General features: G+C 36.1%; 1 protein-coding gene across 3 annotated transcripts; it reads right to left on the bottom strand.

Annotated features, from left to right (window-relative positions):
- Positions 1-776: 776 nt before the first annotated feature.
- Positions 777-12,875, bottom strand: LOC149578383 (uncharacterized). Of its 3 annotated transcripts, none has more exons than XM_089828683.1 (8): positions 12,647-12,875; positions 10,507-10,617; positions 6,564-10,223; positions 6,193-6,435; positions 5,850-6,008; positions 5,373-5,531; positions 1,591-1,680; positions 777-1,303 (listed from the first exon to the last, which is right to left on the bottom strand). In XM_089828683.1, the coding sequence occupies exons 2-8, from the start codon at positions 10,567-10,569 to the stop codon at positions 1,079-1,081; spliced, it is 4,599 nt and encodes a 1,532-aa protein (XP_089684809.1). In that variant the 5' UTR covers positions 10,570-10,617; positions 12,647-12,875; the 3' UTR covers positions 777-1,078. The 3 variants fall into 3 exon arrangements, with proteins under 3 accessions (XP_089684809.1, XP_089684827.1, XP_089684818.1); XM_089828701.1 differs by having other exon boundaries at positions 6,564-10,172; XM_089828692.1 differs by having other exon boundaries at positions 12,336-12,679.
- Positions 12,876-15,950: the final 3,075 nt, after the last annotated feature.

Raw genomic sequence — 15,950 nt, 5'->3', positions numbered from 1 at the left:
GGTCGCTAGAGGAGGATAGTTTTTATGTTCAATGGGTTGTCTTGAAAACCAGATGCCTACGATGCACTATTTTCGCTTCAGTCTCCTTTATCTATTTACTTTTTGCAATGACGGTGTCTTTTTTCTCGAAATAAATATTTGTCAGATTAATTATTTAAATTCTGTATTCGCTTCTGGGTGTGATTGTGTATGTTTTTTTAACATCAAGAGTAATTTTATGGAATCTGTTACAATTAATTATTTAAATGTTTTCCTGACACCCATGTCTGATTTCCTGAATATTTGAAAAGCATTCTGAACTCGCATCCCACAGGGCAGCAAAGTTTTTCGTTAAACCAGGTCTTTTAAAGTACAAAGCTCATTCGGATTTCCAAAGGATTTTTCTCTTCGTTAGTTTTAATCCTCTTTTGAGGGATAATATTAATCTTTTGTGTGCTTTACTCAATTTTCTTTTTCGCTCGCTGACTGCTATTAGTATTCAGAGTTTTCTGGCTTCTGCAGATGTAGCTTCGATATGCCGGTTAATTGGCAGTCTGATGAAGGCCGCACCATCCCCATTTCCTGAAGAAGCTAGCACTTACACAAATTTAAAACATATTTTGCATTACCCAAACAGAGTTTACTTGAAGAGATGAACATAAGGGTGATCCGGATTACACAATTTATGAAGGCCAATTCTAGCAAATTGCCTCTCAGGAGGAGACAGTCTGTTCAGTGCAGTATTTAGGTTCTTAACCATTCTAGCAAATTTACAGCCAAAGTTATGATGACAAATGTAAAAGCAAAAGTAAATTTTATATATAGGTAAATTTCATAATTTTGCATAATTTATCCTTTGACAGGCATGCTATGCCAACCGAAACATCGCATACATTACAAGCTTGTGGTGACCCTCAAAACTACCAATCCAATCCTAAATTCCAAAATCTCTAACAAAATGAATGCTGCATAGAGCCTATTTTCCTATTCTAAGATGCACTTTTTCTCACTAATGCTGCCTTTAAAACACTGGCTACATTGTAGTTTTACAGTATATTACAGAACTCTCGATGAAAGCAATCATAAACCAAAAAAAAAGCTAAGACCGCTTTCCAATTATCAAACCAAACAACACTGCGATCACCGCTATTACTACAACAAACTTTATGCTTAAGTTGAAAGGCTCGGTAGATTTGCCAATTGTACTAGTTGAAGCAGCAGGAACAGACTGAACTACAGATTTGCTTTTAGTTCTACCCTTCTTCTCGGCATGTACCAAAAGGTCAGTGCCAATATCCCTTGTACTTTCCTGCATGCCTTTTTTCTGCAATTTCTCAAAACCCAAATCTCAGAAAGTCAGAACCATCTAAGACCATCCAGCCTTCAACAAAACATACGTTTGCAATGCTATATTTACTGGACATATATTAGTGATCTCAAACATCTCTATGAAGAGATTAAGAGAAGGCCAATAATTGTGCTTCTGTACACATATAAAGTGTGAAAAGGTGTCATAAGAAAAAATGTCTCTTACCACATATTCCTCTAGTTACAAAAAACTTTCAAGAATTTATCCTCCGTTATAAAAAATAGGCATTGTGAGTTGTTTACCTGGGAAGACTTAGCAAGACGATCTTTCAAAGATTGTATCTCTTTTGCTGCTTGAATCATTTTTTCCGAATATTTCTTGGAGTTTTCAATCTACAAGATATTGCACAAACAGGACATAAACTATTCTCAGTAGCCAATTAGATTGCATGGCAAAAAAGCTACCTATAGCCATGAAATTTCAACAGAAGGATGACATCAAACACAATATGAATAAACTAACAAACTAACAAAAGGAAAACAGATGTAAATTTTGTTCGGCGTGCATCCCCCTGCCCTTGATTGGTGAGGTCAATCAACATTCAATGAAGAAATCAAAGAGATTTCTATTTAAAATAGGAGTTCAACAATTATATCAGTAGATACAAAAACTGATGAAGATTATGGATGGCTCCATCACTTCCTGCTACTGAGAAGGAAATTGATGCTGTAGAATGGCTCTATTTTGGTGGGGGGTCTCAGACAATATTTTCTCCTTTCTGTGATGGCAAGTGATATAGGGAAATCTACATGTTTTGTTGATATCAGTGTTTTAATCCCTTTTTTGGACTTGTTATAAATTTTAAGAAAATATCGAAATCCTCAAACTGAGAACTCCCTAGTCAAAGATGTCCCTAATCATCTGCATATTCTAATTATCTTGCTGTCTCAAAGCAGAACTACCATTGTTTCAAACAAAAACCCTCATAAGTGGTCACAAAATGCAAAAAATCATTAAAACAACTAAATCTTGAAATGTTTCACCTAATGTGCCAAGTTCCCAGCACAAGAATCCCAGTCTATAAGATATTAAAACTTCAAATTTTTGTGAACAGATACAGGAGAACAATTTAAGCGTAGATTTTACTTGAGAGGGAATTTAAATCATGGTTTTTCATTATAATAGTATTACTAACTCACTGACAAAGTTTCATGAGAAAGAGTTGAACATCCACAATTTCAAAAAAATTGATGACCTCAATCTAAATGTTAATGACAAGGGAGAATAAGAGCAATCGGTTGTTCTTTGTTAGTTAATAATCAAACAAACAATTCAATTTCAATTTTGAAGTCTACTCCAAATGTCGACTAAGGCTTTAAATAAAACTTAAAAGGTGCTGATGAGAAATGAAGGTTAATTATCAAAATCATATCACTAAATTTTGTAGTAGTTATTAATTTTGCATGAGCTATTGATGAAGTCAACTTTAATATTAATTGGCACTTTCAAAGAAGTTAATAGTCACTAAAAATACTGATGATCAAAGGAATGATAGTATTCCCAGTACTCAGATTGTAGTTATTAACTCCACTAAAATGTCGATGAAGGAAAGTTACAAGCTACTTGTGAGGTTATGAATTGCATTGAGCACCGACAGAGACTTGATAGCAGTTATTATAACTACTATAAGAATAAGTACTATCTCCTAAGACCTGATAGTAAATCAAGATAGTAGTTGTGATATTGCTATCAGGATTTAACTGTATAGTTTTTGAGTCAAACTCATTGACCCATATATCATGAGTAGTGATTCATACATGAATCCATCGCTCATGAGAATAAATGGAACACTTAGCACTCATTGGATCTCGGTGATGCTCACAGAGGTGAAGTAACGGGACTTCCCGGGAGTTCACCCATTACAGTTACTACTCCACCTTGAACATGCTTAACTATGGAGTTCCCTCCATGGTTAAACCCACTCTGCTTGTAAACCCATTTGCAAAATCTTCACCAAGTGTTGTGCCTTATGAACCATTCATTATAACTAGTTTCAGAAGTAAAACTTACAAGAAGGTTAGAAGACATGCATGCAGAATAGAAAAGAGCAAATAAGGAAGGTCTGAACCCATGAATGAATATCCAACAAAATCTAACCTGGCAGATTTGTACTCAAAAAACAGAAACAGAAACATGCGCAAGCATAATGGTATCTGAACTATTCAAATAAGAATCCTCAAAGAGATGGGATCTCAATGATAATAGATCATGGAGTGTGATCCAAAACATTGATGCAAAAAATTCTACACAATCTAACCCAGAAATGTTGCAGCACAGAATCATGGACTGTGAAAATCTGAATATCTTTAATAGATGTAATCTCTTTGAACATAACACTTACAGGATTTGTTTGTGATGGTTTTTCTGAAAAAAATTCCAATACTTTCAAGCAAATGCATGGAAGGTTTAAAACCAAGTTTCCCAACCTTTAAAAGCATCTTCTCTACCAATGAGAACAGGAATATTAATGGAACAGATTTTTTGACATCCATCAAAGCATAACTGTGGAGATTTTAATCAGTATTATACTAGGAAGTGCCCTGGTCATATATGTTGTGGAGGCATATACAAAACATGCAACTATTAGATGGACCACCTTAAAGAAATGTGGTCTCAGGGTGTGCTCATAAGTGCAAAATACAATACAAAATGAATTTGTTGAGAAGGCTTTAGAAATTTTCAAGCGAATGCAATTTGCAGTTTTCAAGCAAAACTCTGTGACCTCTAGCATCCTTCCTGTCTGTGCAAAAGTGGAAGTTTTCATCAATGCATGGGCATTCATCAAATCTTAAAGGAAGGCATAATTTTATTTGATGATATGGTTGAAAATGGGCTAGTAAGCAAACATGTTAAATGTGAATCCAATTAAATAGCATGTGGAATGTTCGTCTTAGAGAAGATGCCATCTCATGGCACACCATGACAGCATATACACAATCGATTTGTTAAAAAGGTTTTAGAAACTTTCAAGAAAATGTAAATGGTGGCTGTAAATCCAGGTTCTACAACATTTCCAATCATCTCTCAAGCCTGAGCCAGAACAGAATAAATGTGGAAGCTCTGCTAAACATGCATATAAGATGTGGAAGCACAAGAATGGCATAATGATTGCACAAAATGAACAAAATCTTTTTTGTTAGAAAGACTACAAGCTCTCCAGCAAACAAAAGTGGCAGTTGTGAAGCCAAACTCAAGATATTTATTGTCATTCTCTCAACTCTACTAGATAGGAAGACACAGATGATGACATGTGAACTGTTGGATTAAAATTTAAAATTCCTCATGCCTTTTTAATCTATTGGAGCCCACTAGAATCTTTGAAACAGTACACAAGCATCCGTCAAAGCATAAGGAGTTTTGTTAATATTGAGTTTGCTGCTGCTCCATTCAAGATATACAAACGGTGTAGGAGTAAAGGCAATACATTGAGTTGTTTGGCAAGTGCCTCAACCAATTCATTTCATGGAGAACAACGAGTGGTGCCTATACAAAAGATGCAATTGGTGGTAAGGAATTGAAGCAACAGGCACAGAGCTGATTCTGACGACCTTAAGCTGAAATTTCTCCTATGAGTAAGCGTTTTCTTTTATGCATTTCAAAACATAAAGATTGTGGTTACGAGTTTCCCGATAACTAGGAAGAGTATACAAAAACAGTGTGCATATCTGTAGACTTTCAATGCTTACACAGACAAGGTTGTGAATCCCAGCCCAAACAAGGATAATCTCAAACCCATACAAACTCATCGAATGAGAGAACAAAGAGAGAATCGATTGCAATCAACATGCAATTACTTGAAATGTAACCAATGCAGTTTCTCTGATATTTAAGACTTAAATTGATGACATGGGAAATATTCAGAGTTAAACCAATCACGGTATTCCTCAATTGTGGGAAAATATTATTTTTTTTAGGAAAAAATAAATCTAGTAACAACTGAAAACCATTACTCTGATCCTCTTCCAAGATTAAAAAAATTCATTATGCTCTCAGATAGAAACACGAGGAGAAAGGGAAAAAATACCTGATCCTGCAATTTGCTTTCCTTCTCCTGCAACTGCTGTTCAAAATCTGCTAGTTGTTTTTTGTTTTTATCAGCTGCATTCAGTTTAGCCTTGAGATCCTCTATCTCAGCTTTCAGGGCCGTTTCTCTTTCTTCTTCTAGCTTCAATCCGCTTGAAGTCTGTGAATGGTCAATTGGCATGGTTAATTTGTCAAAACTAAGATGAAATGCACAATATAACATAAACTCATTTGCAAAATATCTAGCCACGACATACCAGTATCAAAATTTTCAAATCCTAAACTATTCATGAATCATAAGTGTAATAGTGCGGCGAAGCAAGGAAAAATGAGAAGCCATGCCTAAACATGTAGTTGAAAGAAAGAATTGTCCAACAATAAACAAAATGATAGATAGTTGTATATAGGAATAGGTATGGATTTGAATGAACCATTAGAAAACAAAAATGAGTGTAAACATTTGAGGATCAATAGTAACCTGTTCTTGTAACTGCAAATCAGCTAGCCGCAACTTGTCTTCAAGCTCTGCTACTTGTGCTTGTAAAGTAGGAATTTGGCACAGTTTACCATGCATAGCCTCTAACTCTACTTTGAATGTAGCCTCTCTTTCGGCAGAATGTTTTAGTATATTCTCATTCTACAAAATATGTATGCAATAGTTTATTATCAGGAAAAGACAACTCTCCAAAAGTATAATAAAGTCAAAGTATTAAATTCTCATTTTGTTGAACAGAAATGTCCAAAATATACACGAGATATTAGATTGTATAAATCCATCTATCCTAACCACACACGCAAGAAATAAGACCATGGAGAGTTACCTCCTCTTGCAACTTTAATTCAGCCAAATGCAACTTCTGCTCAAGTTTCTCCACTTGAACTTGCAAAATGGTAGACTGACTCAGTTTACCCTTAAGATCATCCATATCAGTAGTAAATGCGAGCTCCCTTTCTGTTGCTTTCTTAAATTCACTTTCTTTCTGAGACTCTAAAGTATCAAATTCATTTTTCATTCTAGAATACTTCACTATAAGCTCATTATTTTCTTCCATTACAGAGGAAATCTGCAAAATACACAGATGATCTCATAAACAGTCAACCTTAGAATTTGACTACCTTTATAACTTACAGAGAAAAGAACAAAGTAAAGGCTCAGAAAACAAAAAGGTGGTTCTCCAATGACAAAATATACCTGCGACTCATGTTGCTGTCTCTCTTTAGCTAACTGTGAAGTCAAATCGCTTAGGCTATTCGAATAAGAGGTCACCTGCTTGGCAAGTTGCTCATTCTCATTTTGAACTTGATGATAATCGGTTTGCAACTCACTCACCTTGCTCTGGAGACAAATCAACTCCTCATTTAGCTTTGAATCTTTTTCAGCCAATACTTCACTTTCTAGTTCTGATTGTTTCAGCCTCTCTTCAGCAGACGAGAGCTGTTTGGTAAGCTCTTCTTTTGTGGCTTCCAATTTCAACAATGCTTGATCTTCAGAATCTTTCAGTTGGCCTTCAAGAGAATTTATTTTCTCTATCAAGATTTGTACTTGGGCATCTGCATGCATATGCTTGTCATTTGCTTCTTGCAACTTTGTTTCTTTGTCCAGGGTTTCAGATTGAAGAAGCTGTTCCATCTCTGTACACTTACCTGATAATTCTTTTGAGACATTCTCCTTCTCAATTAATTGTTCCCCAGCATTCTTCAGCTTGGCCTGAAGTTCAGTTTCTCTCATAAGAGCATTCTGCAAATCTTCCTGAAGTGCACATAATTTGGCCTGTGCGTCACTATTATTATTTTCCAGAGCTGTTACGAGGTTCTCAAGTTCAAGATGCCTTTTAGTTGACTTTTTTGATATATCTTCAAAGCGGCCAATATTTTCTTTTGCTCCATTTAAGCTTTCCTCCAGTTCCTTTTCCCTTAGACTTGAATTTTCCAATATCGTCTCAAGCTCCAAAACTCTTGCCAAAGAATCCTCAAATTTCACTTTTAGTTCATTTGCTTTCTCGGAAAATTGTTTGGCATTGGCTTCAGCCTCCCTACATCTTCCTTCTGCTAAATTCAGCTGTTCCCTAAGTTCATGACTCTGTTGCTCTGCATTTTCTTTGAAATCCTTTAATGATCGTTCAAGTTCCTCACAACGATCTACTGCTTGTTGGGCAATATTTTTTTCTTCTTTTAACTGTTCTAAAGTAACTTCAAGCTGCTCACGAAGTTCAACTTCCCTGAGAGAATGATTATCTAGATCTAATTTAAAAGAAACAATTTTATCTTGGGCTTCCTTAAAGCTAAGCTGAAAAGCTTCAGTTTTCTGTGCCAATTGTTCATCAGAGTCCTTCAGCAAAGCTTTAAGTTCACTTTCTCTTTCAATGGCACTCTTCAGATCTATCTCAAGTGTTTCCAATTTGTCTAGTGCTTCCTTGCAGTTAAGTTGCAAAATCTCAATTTGGTTCTCGGCCTCCACTAGCTTTCCAGTTAATTCATTTACTGCATCTTCCCTGCTGGCTACTTCTTGGTTTGCTGAACTCATGCTTTCCTCTAGTGCTTGTTCCTTCTCCCTTGAATTCACTTGCATACCTTCAAGCTCCTCAATCCTTGCTAACGAGTCCTCCATCTTCCCTCTCAATTCAGATACCTGCTCGGAGAACTGTTTTGCTTCTGTTTCAGTCTCCATTAACCTTGCTTCTGCCAACTTCAGCTGTTTTTCAAGATCACATTTCTCTTGCTTAGCAGTCTCCAATAACGACTCCAATTCTATCACCTTCTTTGCATTATCCTCTGCCTTATCTCGTGAAACAGAAATTAAATCTTCAAGCTCAACACTTCTTTGCCTGGAGTTATTTGCATTTGTTTCATGTTCTGAGAGGACTTCTTCGAGGGACTTCAGCTTCTGCTCCATCTCTGCATTCCTTGCTGAAGATTCATCAAGTGAAGCTTCCAAAGCGTTGATCTTATCTTCAGAGATCTTGACCTGATTCTGGAAATTGACACATGATTCCTCAAGCTGAGATATTTTCTCATTATGTTGGGCCACTGAAGCTTCAAGGTCTCCACATTTCACTCTTGTGTTCTCTAAATTAGCAAGAAAATCTGATGACTTAAGCTCCTCCTGTTTCAGGTTATCCTCAAGCGAATGGTTGGCTTCTAGTACTTCTTGCAGCTTATTATTCAATTCATCAATTTCAACCGTTTTGAGTTTAAGGCTTTCTTCAGAACTTGAACAAAGTTCCTCCAGGGCTGAAATATCTTCCCTCAATTTTTCAGAAGACTGTCTTGCCTCAGTTTCAGTTTCCGTGAATCTTATTTCTGCCAACTTCAGCTGTTTTTCAAGATCACAGTTCACTTGCTTAGCAGCCTCCAGTAATGACTCCAATTCTGTCACCTTCTTTGCATTATCCTCTGCTTTATCACGGAAAACAGCAATTAAGTCTTCGAGCTCCCCACTTCTTTGCCTGGAGTTAGTTGCATGTGCTTCATGTTCTGAAAGAACTTCTTCAAGCGACTTCAACTTCTGCTCCATCTCTTCATTTCTCACTGAAGATTGATCAACTGAAGCTTCCAAAGTACTGATCTTATCTTCAGAAACCTTGACTTGGTCCTTGAAATTAACACAGGATTCCTCAAGTTCGGATATTTTCCCATTAAGTTGAGCAATAGTAGATTCAAGATCTTGACATCTCACTCTTGTGCTTTCCAAATCCTCTAGATAATCTGATGACTTAAGCTCTTCCCGTTTCAAATTCACCTCAACCAATTGGTTGGCTTCTACTACTTCTTGCAGCTTATTATTCAATTCATTGATTTCAACCATTTTACCTTTAAGGCTTTCTTCAAAGCTTGCACACAATTTCTCCAGAGCAGAAATATCTTCCTTCAGTTGAACTTCGGTAACTTGATGCCCAGTCAGACTGTTCTTAAATTCTTCAATAATACCTTCTGCAGATATCAATTTTTCCTTCAATTCTAAAGCTTGTTCTTGGGAATCTCTCAGTTCTTTCTGAACCGATGTCAACTTTGATTCTGTTTCCTTCAGATCATCCGCTATTTGTTCTTTCAACAGAATTTTTTCATGAAGGCCCTGGATCTCATCTTGCAGAGAAGCCAAAAGCTCTTCCTTTTCCTTAGCCCTGGACTCAGATAATGCAGATAGGTTTTCGAATTCCATAGACTTTTCTAAAGCCCTTGAAGCATGCTGTTCATGCTGCCGGATCAGCTCTTCATATTCCTCAGCCTTATCCATCGAAGACTTCAACTGGGCCTCTAAACTCGCTATCTTCTCTGTAGATTGTGCTAACTCTGCATCAAATTTATGCATTGCAGCCCTTGCACTGTTCAACTCATCCTCCTTATGTACCCTAGATTCCATCTCTCCTTGAAGAAGTTCAGTTTGCAAGGTGAATTTTTCTTCTACTTCTTTTACCTTCAATTCAGCAGCGGCAAGCTGTTCTTTCAATGCTTCTTCCTCTCTTTTTTGTGTAACAGAATCTCGATTTGCTGCTCGTAGTTTTTCCTCTATTATTCCTATATCATCCTTGAGTTGTGTAACCTTAGACTCTGAACCATTGAGCTCAGAGGTGAGTCTTGCGACATCTAGTTCAAGAGCCTTCAATCTCTCTCGCTCTGCTCGAAAACCTTCTATTTCATTTTCTGCTTTGGTTAACTTTTCTTCTACTATGGCAGCCATTTCTTTCTCCTTTTCGTGCAGAAGTGTACTTTCCTTTGCCTGGTTCAATTCATTTTCTAGACTTCCAATTTTTTTCTCAGCAAGCTCAAGTTTCTCCTCAATGTTTGTAGGCTCGTCGACTATCTGGAAATCCCCATTCAGCAACGACAATGCGTCATCTCTCTGTTCATTACTCTGATACCAGAAAACATAAAATCAAGCAATTGCAACAATACTACCATTATCAATATATTGCAGCAGTCTGAGTCCAAACTATATATACGATGCAAATGAGAAAGACTATCAGCTTGAATAAAAAAGATTTCTACAATAAAGTTTTAAATCGAGATGAAATAACCCTTACACAAAAATGCACATATACTGATTATCGAAGATTCGAAAAACTAGATTGTTCCTAATTTAGCTGCGCTCTCACAAACCTACATTACTTCATAATTTTATTGACACTAAGACTTACCATAGAAGTGGAGGTGCCTTCATCGATCTGTACATTCTCTGACTGCTTTCCAACTTCATCCATTTTATAATGATTCTATTTGATCTCTATCAACCTCCTCAAACGTATAGCCTTTGGGAAAAAAAAATCGTATGTTAGTTGAATATACCAATATTTCATTAAAAATTAGCATTTCCAGAGTACTATTGTCAACCATCGCAAAACCTTGATTATAGAACAAAAGTACGTGCCCAAAAGCACGAAATTTTTTGAAAACAATAATGAGATTTAAGCAATGTAATCTCACACGCAAAGGAAGAATGAGATGTCCTGTTTTATAAAGAAAACCCAAGCTGAACATATTGGAGAGGTCTGGGATAGAGAATTTGCAAGACTTTTTATTCCGGCTGAAAAGAAAATGTAAGGAAATCTTAATTGAAATCATGCCCTCCAATACGAGTATCATATTGAAATCTCGGTTAAACTTTTTCCATTAAACATGTTATTCAGTAAAACTTTATTAAAACGTTGTCTGCTGCTTTCATATTCACTTCCGTATATCCTGAACTGTATTTCTCTTGAAAAACTGTCAGTAATTACATGATTTAGTATTATACAGGAGGTTTCAGTCACACATAAGAGTTGATTAATTGCAACAGAGCAGTTTCTCCCCGAACAGGCTCAAATAACCCGGCAATGTCTGCTGGAAATTAATTCTACAGAACTTGAAGAAACTTATATGGGTCTCTTTAAAGAATTCTATTTATACTAATGAGAGCTAACTACAAGTTTACAAAGATTTTAATTCGCAACTTGCTCAACCACATTAAGGAAGATTAAAAGAGGAATCCTGTCGCTTGAAATTTTAAACGACGTCAAACTGATCCGAAAAAACCAATATAGTAATTGCGTGCAATTCAATTTCTGATTCCAACCCAATATTATAAAATAGAAAGCGCATGGTTAGAATTAAATACATCAATCGGTACTTGCTCGAAATTACACTCCATCATTATATTAGCGGAGGCGGGCACGGATGATGACACTGGTCGATAATGAACAAACAGAGCAATTGCGTACAATTCAAGCTTTGTTTCCAACCCCTTGCCCAAAGTTACACTCCATCATTAAACTAGCGGAGGCGGGCACGGATGATCAAACACAAAATGACCGGACTAGGAAGCCACCGGGATTTCACACTGCAACCGGGCGAAACAAGTTTTCATGACAATTAGGACCCAGGAAGACTCCTCGAGGAATGGGATGACCCGAATAAAAAGAAAACCACATAGCATAAGGTCTCGTAGAAAATCAAGCTCACCGAAACAATAGTTTAAAAACATACGCAATCGAACTAAACACGACTAAAAAGCTCTACATTCGAAAAACAGATTTCTAATATTAAACCTATTTTAATTCGCCGGACATGTTCAGAGACAAGAACTAGAACTACTCTAGCACAATTTATTAGGTTCAAACCAAGATTTAAAACTTATAACCAGTTGGCAACAAATTATAAGTAATTTTCGCACTGAGGATTTTATCAAGGATCAAAGGCATGCGATGTCCTAAAATGAATGAATTGGTTTCCCAATATATTAGTTGATACTTGTAGGCCTGAAAAAATCAACCAAAAAGTAGCCTCCACGATGTCAAATATGGAATACTGTATTTTATATTGAGGAAATGACTATCCAGTTCTTATGATGCATAAAATGAAATCGAACCATACACAACCAAAAAAACAATCATACATCAAATAGAATCGAACCATACAATGGAAGAAATAAATATCCAGTCCGTAAAATACATCGCTGCAATAAAAAGCAGTTTGATTAGCCATATAATACCTCCGACTAATGATCTTGAAGATAAACTTGTCTACATAGAAGGATTCAATCTCCAAGATCCTCTATTTAAAGGCGTTTACTTCCGCAATCGATAAAATACAGATTCAATTTGAAATAATTTGATCAGATTAGAAAGATTTTCGAATGCCAGAAAACTGCAGACAGGCATAGAAACATCGGTCGCGATCGCAAAGCATCGAATCGCTCAGCAAGCCAACGAATCGGCAAACAATTAATGAATACAAATCGAATTCAAATTTATAATAGCCGAGGAATATGATCGAGAGAAAAGGCGATGTCTGATCATTTACCTGCGATTAATGTCCCCTGAGGAAATGGAGATTGCGTTGCAGTGGCAGAGAAGAGCGAACCGAAATAAACGCTTTTTGTTTTGGTGGAAGATACCGTTCTTTCAGGTAACTGTCAATCTCCTATTGGTTACACCCAACCGGAAAGCCGATCGACGATCAGCAATCGGCGATGGAAGAAGAAGGAACAATGGACGCCTTAGAAGCAGAGTCTACTGAGCAAAGGAGTTGTAAAGACGGGAAAAAATGTAGAGCAAAATATACCAGGATTTCCACGTTAAGCACCGCCCAATTTTATTTCTGTTGGACCGTCCAAGTCGACTTTCGTAATGGCGACTCTAATCTCCGCCGTCGGATCGGTGGGGGACGTTAGGTGGGCAAGGATGAATGGGACGGGGAATAGGCGAAGTATGACACGTGGCATTTTGTCATTGAGGAGGGGCGTGTTTTTTATATAAAGGAAGCATATTTTGTCTTTATGGCTGCCGTTTCGACCGACCACACCGACTAGGCAGAGTCTGAGTGGGCCCACCGCCGACGTGGCCCCCCCTTCTGGAAATATTCCCATTTGCTCCTCCTTAACTTCAACTCCGCTAACCTTCAATTCTAAATACTATAATTACCTAGCAATGACAACACCACCAACAACAACATACAGGCTGGTATTCGTACAAACATCTGTATTCTTGTCTTATTGCTCCGCTTCTTTGTTCGCAACTGTCTATTTATTATTTTGCATGATTTCTAGGGCTCTAATCTGCGTGTCAATCATTCTCTTCGATTCAAGTGCACAATGGTTACTTCCCCCACTATGTTTGAATTACCACCTCCAACTGGTCCGAGGCTTTACTGTCCACACTCTGAATGGTAGGTGATGAGTGCCTCGACCCCACTTTTATCTGCTTACCATCACTTTTCCTTCCTTTCCTTTCCTTTTCTTAGTTTTACAAATATTTTATTTGTTTTATAATCATTATTTTGGATGCATTTAACTGTATGAATAGTCGATTGATTCTTCAGCCCCCGTTTTTTGTCCATTTTGTTTGACACAAATAAAGGTATATATATGAAGAACTTTTATGTTTTGATATTAAAATTTAAAAAATAAAAATTATAGAGAAATAAATAATTGATAACTCCATAACAAAAAAAAAAATTAATTATCTCATTGCAAGTAGTCTAATGTAATCTATAATGAGCTTGGAAATATACAAAATTATATTGAAATAGACAAATTGACAACTACAAAATAAATAAAATTAGTTTTAGTATTGCAAGTAGTTAATAGAATCTACAATGAGCTTAGAGTAATAGGAAAAGGCCACAAGAATCGTCATAAAATACAAAAATCACATTAGAAGTCTAGAGTTAAAAAAAAGAGCATAAGAGATCATAAAAATAAAAAATTACATAAAATCAATATCTTAACATTGAATGTTTGTAATTGATAAGACTTGATACAAAATGTTTTTATAAGTCATCAAATTCACCAATAGACAAAAGTGACCTTGGTTGTTCCAAATTCATTGATAAGTATTGTATATGGGTTATACAACACGTATATCACATTAATAATAAAAAAATTTAATACTTCCAATGTCTTTTATGATTGTAAGAAAAAATATAGTAGCATACCAACTATCTATGCTAACCTCAAGGGGTAGCTTATGTAATTTTATTTTATTTATAGAAGTTACAAAAAATTAACAGAAATAACATATATTACTTGTATACCACAACATAGTGATTTACGCGGGGAGAACCATATAAAGAAGAAACGTTATTCCAAAATTTTGTGATTGCATCAATAAATTAATAACTGAGTATAATATACTTATAGAGGAAGCTTATCATAGTTGTATCCCTAACCAAAGATCATAGATTACGTGATAATTGTATATCAAAGAATCTTGTAATGCATTGCAAAACAAAACACATTGATATCATATATCACTTTATCAAAGAGAAAATTGAGGCTAAAGAAGTTAAATTGGAGTATGTACTAACAAGGGAGCATATCATTGCAAACACATTCACAAAACCTTTGTCTATGAGTGAGTGCTTTCGAGTATCTTAGAGGGAAGTTGGATATTTTGCCCCTTCTAGGTGCTCATTAGTGTACTCAAAAGTATGCATCAGTCCAGAAGTTTTTCATAGCCATATATTTCTAAATCAATGCTAGTGTGCTTCCTCTCAAGGGGAGTAGAGTTGGTTTGATGGGGGTGGAAAGTATTCTTTTCCTCTTATCCCTTTGTCATTGTTGTCAAAGGAGGAGAGTTTTGGTGATCTTCTTTCTATGCTTTTCAATTGGTGATTGTTTTTATCAATGACAACGAGGGACAATGTTAAAATATGAGGTCAATAGGTGTCTTTGATGTTAACATCTTTATCTCAACCATTGGTGTGTTGGTAGTTGTATATCAATAGCTCGGAGCTTATGTGGTGTATTATTTGGTTTTATGTTGCATATCTTTCTTCATTGATAGCTTGCATTCGGTGACTTGTGTTACTATTGGTTGAGCTTTAATTGTTTTAACATTTCGTGCCTCGGTGATAGTTTATGTCATTCTAGTGGATAATATTTTTTGTTTGATCCTTTATGATGTGTGTGGTTCAATTTTGGTCCCAACATCTCTTCTTAGCATATTTAATCATATTTGTTGGCATCAACAATCATTGTGGTGTGTTGTTATACTCGAGGATCATTACATTGATTGAAATGATGTGTCGTATCTCAAATTTATTTTATTTGATAGATTTGTGGTGTGCATCTAGTATATATATAGAAGATCATTTCAAGAGGCATGTTTGCAAGTCTACAAATTCAAGATTTTATGTTCAATCCATGTGATCTTGTTTCTTTAATGAGCTATATGTGGTGGTAGTGCAAGCTTATACAATTAATTGATACAAGGAGGTGTAGATAAGTGTTTCTTAGAATTACAAAGGCTTGGCAACTTTATTATTATTGAAATCAATTGTTCAATTATATATTATCTTTAATGTTGCACAAAATGTCATCTTTACTAGTAAATGTCTGTTGAGCTCACTCGGGCGATGAAGACAATTTCTAGTGTTTGTCGAGCATTCCAGAGTAAACCAAGTTCAAAGACATTATGTGTCGAGCTTCGCTTGGGCACCAAAAAAAGTTTACAGGAAGACAATGTCTACCGAGTTCACTTGGGCACCAAAGATAAGTTGTCATTGAACTAGTGTTAACCAAGCTCACTTTGTTACCAAAGGAATTTAGTTCAGGATGTAGTGCTAATTGAGTTCACGCAGTTAACAAAGGAAGTTTGAAGAAAGT

Source organism: Cupressus sempervirens, chromosome 1 (genome assembly GCF_028749045.1).
Source record: "Cupressus sempervirens isolate cs-2001-9-10 chromosome 1, ASM2874904v1, whole genome shotgun sequence".
Taxonomy (NCBI): domain Eukaryota; kingdom Viridiplantae; phylum Streptophyta; class Pinopsida; order Cupressales; family Cupressaceae; genus Cupressus; species Cupressus sempervirens.
This window is presented reverse-complemented; position numbering and strand designations above follow the sequence as displayed.